Source organism: Patella vulgata, chromosome 7 (assembly GCF_932274485.2).
Source record: "Patella vulgata chromosome 7, xgPatVulg1.2, whole genome shotgun sequence".
Taxonomy (NCBI): Eukaryota; Metazoa; Mollusca; class Gastropoda; family Patellidae; genus Patella; species Patella vulgata.
In genome coordinates this window covers 14,498,116-14,510,867 of record NC_065885.2, presented here as the reverse complement: position 1 = coordinate 14,510,867, position 12,752 = coordinate 14,498,116, and the positions used below count along the sequence as shown (strand labels likewise).

General features: G+C 33.4%; 1 protein-coding gene across 2 annotated transcripts; it reads left to right on the top strand.

Moving 5' to 3' along the window:
- The first annotated feature begins 379 nt into the window (after positions 1 to 379).
- On the top strand, positions 380 to 9,580 carry LOC126827707 (methylenetetrahydrofolate reductase (NADPH)). 2 transcript variants are annotated; one of them, XM_050557196.2, is made up of 11 exons: positions 380 to 397; positions 1,124 to 1,401; positions 3,098 to 3,339; positions 4,170 to 4,286; positions 4,887 to 5,080; positions 5,462 to 6,028; positions 6,474 to 6,656; positions 7,014 to 7,112; positions 7,768 to 7,890; positions 8,131 to 8,326; positions 8,640 to 9,580. In XM_050557196.2, exons 2-11 carry the CDS (start codon positions 1,160 to 1,162, stop codon positions 8,663 to 8,665), a joined length of 1,989 nt encoding a protein of 662 aa, XP_050413153.2. In that variant the 5' UTR covers positions 380 to 397; positions 1,124 to 1,159; the 3' UTR covers positions 8,666 to 9,580. The 2 variants fall into 2 exon arrangements, with proteins under 2 accessions (XP_050413153.2, XP_050413152.2); XM_050557195.2 differs by lacking the exon at positions 380 to 397 and adding an exon at positions 408 to 494.
- The last annotated feature ends 3,172 nt before the right edge of the window (positions 9,581 to 12,752 follow it).

Here is a 12,752-nt window from a genome sequence, read left to right as displayed (position 1 = left end):
CGCTCACTGATTTTATCATGTTTATCCTGAGTTAATAATCATGGAAATTTAAGACATTGATTAAGAACAAAAATTCAATCAAAAAAACTAAAATTGGGAAACAATATAACTATTTTCATCTTTTACAAACATCCCAGAAGTGCGAGCATGTAATGCAAGACAAGAGCCGCATATACGTATAATTCTAACAAGAGAAAAACAGATAGTGACGTTCTGGCATTATGAAACCAGTCAAACGATAAAGACGACCTAATTGATATAGCATTGGGCCGTCATCGATACGAAGTGTCAAAGTACCGGTTCTTTATCCTCGTAGTAAAGTATGTCAACACTAGGTGGCGTTTCACGGGGACCTATTTCTGATTGGCTGACTCTTTCATAAATAGCCGACTCGACGGTAAATCGTTCTCTTTTAGAAAATCATTCCCAACTAGTCAAAAGCTCATGAATAAATATATAACTCCGTGAATCGTAAATCAACGAAAACTTTAACGGTAAATAGCGTAAACAAAATAATAACGTTTTAATGTCGCTATCGTCTAGACCTGAAATAATTTTACTGACTTTGCTTCAGTTTGACATTATATGTAAACACGCTAAACCAATGTAACGTTTTGTTTACATTTTTTCCTTCGAAGGTCGATGATCGCGGTCTTATTTACTATACTACTACATGTAAAGAGCAGCCTCGTAGTATAACAAGTTCTTGTTTTCGTCGCATTTCTGCTGGTTTGTTTCTATTGTCAAAAAATAATCGAAATCTACGAATCATTTAATTTTGAGGCGTTCGAAGTTCATCCATTTTATTATGCTTATAAATTTCCGCACACGTGACACAATGCATACTTCCCTATGGCATGGGTATATTTAAGTTTATTGTATTTAATTCCCCATTTAATAATTTAAATATTTATTTGCTTTGTATGGCAGGTGTCAGATTTGGCATTTATAATATTTATACTTAAATTCATACAAATTGCCATCAATGCATTTTTAGATCTAGGTAATTTCCAAATTAGCATTATAATAATTCCTGAATTGTTCTCTCTTTTTTCCCTTATATTTAATTTTCTTCTTTTTTCTCCTTCGCCTTTATTTAATTAATTTCCTTCTTTTTTTTCAGTTTGTTGTCAATTTTTGCTAAGAAAAATCAATCAAAATGCCCGAAGTGGCACCAAAAAACAATTTAAGCACAAATAATGGGGAGCAAGAAAATACATATTGCTCTGACTCAAACTCCTCCCCGAATACTTCTCGATCATCTTCTCCACCGAGGTTAAGACCAAAATACAACCGTCTAATTGAAAGAATAAATCGTCGCAAGTATTCAGGTGATCAATGGTTTTCATTGGAATTTTTTCCACCAAGGACAAATAATGGAGCAATGAATTTAATACAAAGGTAAGTCTGACTTTTCCTTAAAGATGCATTATGTAAGACCTTAATATGCCTTTTTTAGGGGTTCACATGTTATATAAATTATTAATTAGACATTTATTTATAAGGCAAACCCCATATTTCAACTCTCAAGACCATCAGATCACCGTGATATTGAATGGATTAGAAAACCCATGCCATTTACAATTTCATGTCAAAATGGATAATCAAGACTTTGTTTATTGTAGCAATGGTACATGTACAATCGCAATTATCTTGTCAAAACATCCTCATAACTTCACTCAGAATAAAGTAACTCGACTGACATTTTCAATGTATTCACTTTTCATTATCTATTATAAAACTATTAAATTTTATATTATTAAATTTAAATTGATTATGTTAAAGCCTAATTAAGAACATTATAACTGACTAGTTGTCAGTTAATTTCAATGACTTTAAACCTAAAACACAGTAAATACTGTTAACTCTATAGAAAATATTTAAATATAAGTTGTAAGAAATGAGATACTGCTATAAATTGTCATTTTCATTGAAGCAATTATCTTGCTAATTTGAGGGGAAGTTTCTTGCTAATTTGAGGTAAACAGATAGGTCCAAAATTGATCAGCTTGCAAAGTTTTGAATTGAAAGACCTACATGTATTTATATTATACAGACCCTGATGTACCTGAATTTATTTTTAAAATTTTCATTTTATTCTTTTATTATATACCTAATTCGTAGATAACAAAAGTAGCTTACAACAAAGGGGATTAATAACTTTCCAAATATATTAGGAGTAAAATCCAGGTGCTCTCCAAAATGCAAGCGTAACTGCTTCACAGGTCGCTTAAATGTGAAGCTAAATCATCTTAAAATATTTCCATTCACACTCTTGTATGAGGTAGTCGACATGTAATATGTGGGTTATCTTAGATCATTCACTTAACAATCTGTCTGTAAACTAGATAAAGTTATATAATCTGTGATTTACTATACATGTGTAACATCAGCTGTTATATAGAAGTATAGAAACTATAATCCTACGGAAATTGACAACCAGATTTATGAATGAATAACGATAAACATGAGAAGTAGATCATTTAGTCCCATATATGTATGTTTTATCTACAATTTCCATATAGTTCAAACTGTGTCATATATTAAACAGGCTGCAACTTTTATCGTCTGGGATAAAATTTACTCTTCAAACAGTGCTACAGCTCCCTACAAAAAATATTTTGTTACTTACTATTTTAGGGATTTAAGAATTTGTTCACTAACTTATGATGTGTTGAATTCCACATAACCAAGGTGCATTTTAGTTCTGCACATTATAACTTGAGTGTGTAGAATCTTGGTAAAGTCGGATTACCATCATTTAAACAGCATGGCTTCAACGGTACATTAGAAACCATGGTAACTTGCACACTACCCAGGAGGAGGTCTGGGGTTCGTCCTAATGTTAGTCAAGAATATTTCCAGTCTGATTTCCGCGCATCTGTGGTACAAGACTGATTGAGGACTGCCACTCCAATCATGCTGCCTATTAATTAGGTGTGACATGTTATTTTGTGAGTACACCATCCATCCTACACAGGGATAACCATAAACCTTGGTGTACGCTATACAGGTAATTTAAGTTGCGAACAAAATTTTTAAAGAAAATAATCCCATGTTTTAGGATGTAAATGAAGAAACCTGCTATCTTTTGTAGATTTGAGAGAATGGCCCGAGGTAAGCCATTATTTTGTGATATAACATGGCATCCCGCTGGAGATCCTGGTAATACCGAGAAACCAACAAGCTCAACCTGTATTTCTGGAACCATGGTCAATTATTGTGGTATAGAAACCATGTTACACATGACCTGCTGTAACCAAAGTGTAGAAACCATCAAACAGAATTTACAAAAAGCCAAAGATCTGGGTATCCGAAATATCCTAGCTTTAAGGGGAGGTAAGAATTTAATGAAAATATAATTTGGTAGAATTTAATGTATCTAAAATATATTATGCAGACATAAAAGGGCTATAACAAATTTTTCACATCTCAAGTAAGTGCAGGAGAACCGCACTACAAGCAAAACAAAACCGATAAGACAAACCTACGGACAAGACAAACTACAGACATTGCAAGAAACAAACAGATATATTATCAACGTAGATATATAAATAATATGCCATTCAAGCATTAGGTAATTGGGGGGTGGATGGCCGAATGGATAGCCATGCGCACTCTATCATACGGTCTGTCATTGAGTCAACTGGCTTGGTTTCGATTCCGCAGTTGTACGTGATAAGGAGTAGGGTCGCCTGTCCATCCTCGTGGGTTTTCTCTGGTTTCCTCCTACTGCTAAAGACCCCTTCGGACAAGCAAATTATTGAAATAAAATTGAACCATATGTTAGTCCCGAAATACGTTAAACCACATATCTCTCTCTATCTCTCTGTCATTTGGTAATTACAATAAAAAATACACAGGACAGCAGTCTATGGAGTACAAGTAGGCCTATTATTTATGACTGAGCTAGATTTCTGTTAGGCTTCCCTAGTCTTTATCAAGCAAAGATAAAGTCTAAAGCATGTTGGTCGAAACAACACTCAGACAGTAATTGCGTTAGTTCATAGACTGGAGTATTTCCAGTTCAATTACCAAATGCCATTGAAATAATTTGCTTATCTTTGTAGGTGGACCCCTGTTTTAATATTCCTGTTTCTGGACATGTTTTCTGGTTTGAGAATCTGATGTTTAAAGTACCGTATATATGTTATTTTATTGTTTTGTAGATGCTTTAAGTGAGAATGGAGAATGGCAGCATGTCGATGGTGGATTAAACTACGCTACAGATTTAGTCCGTCTGATAAAACAAGAACATGGAGATTATTTTGTTATTTGTGTAGCTGGTAAGTCCATTTCTGCTCATTTAGTAACTGAATCCTCCCAGCACCATGCAGAAAAGTAGGGTGTAAACTCCATTTGATATATTCATTCATTCTTTCCTCCCATCACAACTGCCTTAATACTGTACCAATGTGTAAACTTACATCTTGCATTGAATAGGGGAATAATGATATTATAATAGACCAATATTTCTATTCACTCATGAAAGATATCACTGATTGGCTTCCATTGTTTTCCTCTATGAAAATTCACAGTTTACCCAGCCGGATAATTTAGGTAAATTGTCTTTCTGTTGTGTCAAAAGTGATTTCTCAAGTACCAAAATACTAGTGTATTAAAGGATATTTCAATTATAAATTCCTTGGCAGAAATCTGTTTGAAGAAAGACTGTACTATACAGGTCACAATTCTATGGAATACTATTACATTTCGACTAGACTTCTCTAGTCATTATCAGTAATTAGCAGTAATTGTATTCCATAGAATTGTGACCTGTATACTCCAGTTTAATTACTAAATGCCATGGAAACAGTTTAAAAGACTGTACTCATGATATAAGAACAGATACACATGTATATATATGGCCTATATTTTTATTGTAGGTTATCCTACTGGACATCCTGAATGTACATCTTATGAGGATGATTTGATACATTTAAAAGAGAAAGTCGATGCTGGAGCAGATTTTATAATTACTCAACTTTTCTTCAAAGCAGAAACATTTATTAAATTCCAGAAAGACTGTAAAAAGATTGGAATCACATGTCCCATTGTACCAGGAATTCTTCCTATTCAGGTTGGTTGAATACCAAAACTCACTTTCAAATGTAAGAGTAAACTCCCTTAGCACATCAAAGGAGATAATATGATCTTTTGTTTCTAATCGATTTACAAGTATTAAAATTAGTTTTATTATCTCAAGTGAAGTTAATACCAAGTTTAACATAAAAACAGGTAAAGTAGGTTGTGATCTGGCTAAATTGATCTTAAACAGAGTTGCCTCCCTTAGCACACCAAGGGAGATAATATTTTGGTTTTGTTTATGAATCATTTTCCTGGAATGTTACATTACATTTTAGTAGGGTTTCATGTATCCTTTCATAATTTATTGCAAACAAAAACTTTTCTTCACTTCAAAATTAGAAGTTTGTCTTAAACTTGATTTTTTATTTTGCAGGCATACCAATCACTACGTCATATTGTGAAATTATCTAAATTAGAAGTACCTCAAGAGATTATAGACGCTATTAATCCTATTAAGGAGAATGATGCAGCCATTAGAAATTTTGGCATAGACCTTTGTGTTGACATGTGCAAACCTTTGTTAAAATCTGGAGAAGTGAGCGGCCTCCATTTTTACACGTTAAATCGCGAAGTTGCAACTATTGAGGTGTTAAAAAGACTTGGAATGTGGAACGAAGAAATTCAAAGACCGTTACCGTGGAAATTAACAGCCAACCATGCAAGATGCAAGGAAGAAATAAGACCCATATTTTGGGGTTGTAGACCGAACAGTTATGTGTACAGAACTTCCAACTGGGATGAATTTCCCAATGGACGATGGGGTAATTCTTCTGCTGCCTCGTTTGGTGATTTAAAACACTATCATTTATTTTATTTAAAAAGTAATTCTACCAAAGAACATCTGTTAGAAATGTGGGGACATGAAATAATGTGTGAAGAAGATGTTTGGGATGTTTTCTACAGATATATAACCTGCAAAACAAATAAAATGGGAAAACAGGTACAGTTTTAAAAAAATTACTGTTAATGTGTTGACTATTTTTGTAAAAGCAAATCTAAAGCCACAACTCGTAACTAAGTTAAAACTCCAGGGATCTTTATTGTTATTTAAAATGAAAATATAAATGATACTTTTGAGCCTCAATTTAATTTAAGCAATTCAAATTTTTATTAGCCATATATGTACATGTCTTTTCGACCACCCAAAACTACAGCTCCTTTTACGACAAATATTGTATGAAAACCTGTGAACTATTTTAAGGACCTTATACAAGATTTGGGGTGGTCTAGGGAACTGTATTTCTGTGCAGGCTCAAAATGAGCAACAAACCCTGATATAGAAAGATTTAATTGTTCTAACAATATTTACATGCGTCAAGTGTTGAAGAGTTAATATATTACCTTTATTAATTTCCGATTTCCTATGACCTTTTGCTTGTTTTCAGGTGACAGAAATTCCGTGGGATGATGGTGAAATGTCAGCTGAAACAACTTTAATTTCTGATAAATTAGCAGAGGTGAACAGACAAGGCGTTCTTACAATAAATTCTCAACCAAATGTTAATGCTGCTCCTTCAGATGATCCAAAGGTCGGCTGGGGAACCCCTAATGGCTATATATTTCAAAAGGTATTTGATTTAGTTTTGAAATAAAAGTTTGGAATCAGAGTTTGAATAAATGTTCATATATAATATCTCTGTTTGTGACTGTTGTGTGTTTCTCTGAAATTTAGGTTATAAGGACAGCTCGAGCTGGGGAGTGACATAAGCCTGGTTATGTTGCACTACAACGTCCAGGTTCAGAGTTATACTGCTTCCAGTTTCCTGAAACATTGAAGGTTCTTCCCGTGCAAAACTATCTAAACAGCTTGTAGGAAGTAAAACAAAGCTCTATTTTATTTATCACCAAAAGTTTTCTGTCTGTTTAGTATAAGATTTGTTTTAAATCCACTGACAGTGTATTAATTGTATCATTTGAATTTCCAGGCATATTTAGAGTTCTTTACATCTCCAGAAAATGTTGAAGTTCTAAAGGAAATATTAAAAGAATATCCTTTGGTCAATTACCACATCATTAATTATACGGTAAGTTTTGTCTGTTATAATGGTATCCTATTAATATTAATATATACTAATGTCCTAAAGAAAGTATACACTGTGCATTTTGTGCTGGATCAACCAAAGTCGTTTTTCCATTGTGTATATATATACTACGGTATTTGGGTAGAATGTCAATTTGTTTCACATTTTTATTTTGCTTAGAAATGTTGAGTTTGGACGCAAGAGACAAACTCAGTAATGCTTTATCAAATGTTTTTAATCTAAACATAACTTAGTCATTATTTTTTGTGTGTATACTTTCTATTGGACATTAGTATATGTATTAAATCAGTGATTTTAACATGCTGGGACCTTACACTTGAAAACTTGATAAACAACCTTAAGGATCAGTGAACATTGTGGTTAAGCATTCCTAAAGTCTAGGTTCCATTTGGCAGCTTTGACTTAAAAACTTATGTCTGATATGTTTTTGAAGACGATTGTAGGATTATGGAATCCAAAATAAACTAAAATAGTGACATCCAAGTAAACAAATCAAGCCTGCCATATCAGATATATTATTTCTTTGATTTCTAAGGTAACAATAAGATAAAATGAGTCAGCGAATGTAGCATTTGTAGGAATCAAATGGAGAAAAGGGTTGAATGGAAGTGTTATTTTGGTGGGTTTTTTGTTATAGGGAGAAGCAGATTATACCAACTGTGATGAGTCGGAACCTGTTGCTGTAACGTGGGGAGTTTTTCCTGGTAAAGAAGTACTACAACCAACAGTAGTTGATCCAATAGCTTTTAAATCCTGGAAGGTAATTAATCTACCTTATTTTCAAAAAGGAACATTGTATTCTGAAATCCTCCTGCATCACTGATTTCTGTCTAAAATTCCTATTTTGCGTGTGGGTTCATTTAAGACATCTATATTCCTACCAGATATATTACAATGATATTGACCGTTTACAAAACCTTTGGATTTATGAATGCCCCGACCACTTTTCAGAGTTATATGTAATGTAGAACTAACTGCATTTTTTTCTCTTTTTCTATAGGATGAAGCCTTTGCTTTATGGGTGGAGACTTGGGGTAAACTTTACCCAGTTGAGTCTCAGTCTAGAGCTGTGCTGGAAGATATTCAGAAGAGATATTACTTAGTTAACTTAGTGGACAATGAATTTCCTAAACCATCATGTCTGTGGGAGATTGTCAACAAAATGTTAGCTCGTTCAAAATCTAAACGTGATCTTAGTAAGTTTCAATTACATTTAACATGATTTCATTAAGTAATATTATGGTTGAACTTCTACAAATGAATTGATCCAATAATCCATAATATACAATGTATTCTAATAGTAACTACACAAGAACCACACTTTCAATAGAAAATAAGACTGTAACAAGAGAGCCCCCCCCCCCCAAAAAAAATAAAAAAATGAAAAACATGATGCATTGTATTATTCTGAGGAATATCATTATCAGCTGTGCGTTTACAAAAATTCAGTCTTAGTACATTGAAGAAAATGAGTTAGGTCTGTTAACATTTGCATTTATTATTTTGTAGGTGATTGTGAAAGTGTTGATGAATAAATAGTGCCAGTAGTGCTAAATTGTTTAGCCTATATTATATACGTAGTTAACATTGACTCATGAAATAAACTGTGAGCTTTCTAAGTGCTGTGTGAAAATTAGAACTAAAAGATGGTGTAACTAATATCTTAGCTTTGGTGTCTTGAATGGTGTTGATCTGTTCCTACCAAAATGGTTTGAATTATTTCATATTGGTCCAGTATTAGGAATATTTTGTTTTGTTTAGGTATTGTTTAAGCATGTACACTATTATTGTAAAGTTTTATAATTTGTAAAGCAGAATCAAAAAAGTTTAAGTTTTACAAAGCATAATAATAGTAGCTTTTCCACTACTTTCATGATTTTCAAATAAATTTGGAATACATTTCTATCTACAGTGTAGACATCCTGCTATTTTGGTGGATTTTTTTTTTTTCCTGAAATTTCATTTTATTATAACAAACCTAAATATATGCCAGTAATACTGTACTCAATATTAAGTTTCATCTATATGTCATGATCTCACTCAAGTTATTTGAACAAATCTATTCACATTATCAATCCAGTAGAAATATGATAATATCCATATGACTGATATTATTTTACATAGGATTTAGTTTTGTATATATAATATGTAAATATATATAAAAATAACATTTATTTGTTGTGTTAAAGTATTAAATTTATATCTTTTGAATATTGAAAATATCTGTTATGTTTGTTTTGTTTTTTTTTATTTATTTGATAAAAGGTATTAAAAGTAAAATGGCTTGAGTATGTTTTTGATTTTAAATGAATTTGATTGAATGGTTAGCAAGAGTTTCTTACTTTTTATCATACATACCATTTAAAACTTGATAAATTTAAATGTGCATGTACATCTATAACTTTATGTGATATTGAGCAAGAACTAATAAACGGAATTCAAAACAATAAGTCTTTTTTAATATTGAAACATTTTCATAGGGTTTCTTGTTAGGACCAGCTAAACTATCTCAACAAGTTTTTCTACACCAACCAGACTAATGCAGTGTGCTATGAGGAAAATTTTGCAATACCACCTTGTTTTCTTTGAATTCTATCTGAAGGACAAGATGCTTTTCTGTGCGATGGCTCCTGTCCCTGCACTACAAAGGGAAAATGATGGAAAACCCAAAGGAAATTTCTTGGCCAACACCAGGAGTGAATCCGATACCTCCCTGGGAGCAACTCAGTGCATACTCACTACACCACCGCAGATCCCATAGTTATAATGGTAACAGTCCTTTTAGAGTATGTGGGTGGGGGAGCTGATTGGTTTAACGCATGCCCTTGACATCATACGGCCTGTCATTGAATCGAGTGGCATGGTTTCAATTCCCCACTCATACGTGACAAGGATTACTGTTTCCTGTCCTACCTTGTTTGTCTTTGGTTTCCTTCCTCTGCTAAAGACCCTACATGCAAGCAAGTTATTGAAATAAAATCTCAAAAACCCTGACCTACAGAGTTGCATACATAAGAGGTAGAGTTGTGTAAGGACAGGGACAATGGCAGGATATAAAGGACACACTACATTTGCAGCTGTTGTCGGCAATATCACTTGGGTGGAGGCGGACATTAAATTAAGCTATTTTGCAGCTCGTGGTGATACTCTGGTTATAAGTTTAAAAACATGGTATGCTAGGGGCATAAGGGGCACCTGGCATTAGCTAAAAAGTCTTGCAGGAAACTGAATCATTACTAGAGGTCTTCTGGTGGAGTAGTGACTTTCATGTAACCAGGGGCATTTTCAGGAATTTGAGCAGGGAGAAGGCGGCATCCAGTTTGACAATGACCACAACAAAAGAACTTCTGGTACTTCACTAAAAGAGGGAGCGAGATGAGGGTTGAAGAACTAGGTCATTTCAGTATAAACATAATTATTATGGTTCAATTTTATTTCAATAATTTGTTAGTCCCAATATGACCTAGTTTGTGTCGAATGGACGTTAAACCCCATTTCCCTCCCTTCAATAATTTATTTGCTTGAGATGGTCTTTAGCTGTGGTTGGAAACCAGGAAAAAAGCGAGGTTAGACACAGGAGACCCTACTCCTTGTCAAATACAAGTGTGGGCTTGAAAACTACGCCACTTGACTCAATGACAGACCTTATGATCTAAAACGCATATGTTAGACCATTTGACGACTCTACTCCATGCTTTACACAGTCTTCTAGTGAATAACATTAGGGTTTCCCCTATAAAATGGGTGTATTATAGTACAAACAGCTAGATAAGTATTGGAGACCATTTAATTATTTTGATATACATCAGAAGGATATTCAAATCTTCACAGATTAGTTGGTATAAAAAATAATTGCACTATCTTCCCAAGGCAAGAATACACTTCCCCAAACACTTAATTTGTGTTACAATATAAGCAAGCTATATTATTCCAACCAAAATTTGGTGTCTGTGTTATAAATTCGTTATTCCAAATATTTAAAAACTACAGTGGCTCAGTGGCAGATTCTCCGTTAATGACAGTATAACAAATTCACTATTCTGTTTCTATGAAACATGTATATTTGAGGTTTATGATAGTCGGGGTGATATATATATATATATATATATATATATATAGAGCTGATTAAATTGAGTGTTACATTCAGATCAAGATATGTGCCACAAATCACCACCGATCTTTCAAATTTTCTCATATCTTGTATGCCTATGATTATAGTGGTTCAGTAGGTATTGTTATTTAAAGTCAGTGATCACATTTTTCAGACAATATCTAATAATTCATGGATTAATCCATGTTACATGCTCTGGAATTGTTTACAATTAATGAAGAAAACAAAACCAAAATATCAATAGTATATCATCCCACAGCTTCAAAGAGAAATCCAAAAGTTTTTACCTTATAGGTGGCACTGGCTTTATTATATCATTTGACACAGATGCCGATGGTTTTAATTTTTTATTTCCTCATATATTTGTAAATACTGAACAGAAATGAACCATTACAGTTGGCAAACAAATATATGATGATCCACAGTTTTAAAACATTAAAGGTCACCGGAAAAGGTTCATAAATTTTTTAAATAATGTAAGTAATTATGTCAACATATCCTTTCCATAAGTATAACGCGAACCCGAATGTCAATATTACCTGCAACAGGTAAATTTCAACATTAGCAATTTCCGCCATTTTCCGTGGGTAGTCGTAACTTTCCGTAAATGTGACGTCATTTTAGTCCTTATTCTCATATTCTAGTCTATATTTCTATGAGCAGAAGGACTAAAATGACGTCACGGATTGCTTATTGACGGAAAGTTCCGACTACCCACGGAGAACGGTGGAAATTATTAATGTTGAAATTTACCTGTTGCAGGAAATATTGACGTTCGGGTTCGGGTTATACTTATGGATAGGATTTGTTGACATAATTACTTGCATTATTTAAAAAAAAATTGATGCTTTTCCGGTGACCTTTAATAAGAGAATAACAAACACCAAGTCTGGGGGCTTGATCATGTTTCTACAATTAGAGAGAGGCATTGAGCAGAGCTATTAACGGTTGTCTCCCTTTAATGTAGCTTTGATAACTTGCCTTGAGAAGATGTTAACAAACATACTAGAATAAATATAGAGATAATCACATACATCACATAAGGTAAAACATTACAAATAGAGAATATAAAACAATTACACTGTATTTTACCTATAGTAACCTTTCACTTTAAATTATATACAAAAATAATAAACGGACAGCTAAGACTTGTTCTATACTGAGATGCAATGAAACCCCATCACTAATTTTACTGAAAGTGCTAGCAAGACACATGTGAATTTTGGTTTGATTTTAGACTGCACTCGAAACAAGAAAATCAACAACAATCCATATAGGCTATAACTTTACTTTAGACTGAAACATAGGCCTGAGTAAAAGTCCAAAGTCAGTGACACATTGGGTCAGATTTGGCGAAAGCAACATTAAATCATCTGGTACACAGTTAGAACTTTACTTAACACAGTGAAACATAGGCATAGGTAAAAATATATACTAAGTGACAAGTTGAGTCAGAATTGGTGTGACATTCGGCCATCTGCCACGTAGTCTGGCTGAGTGTAGTTGGCGAC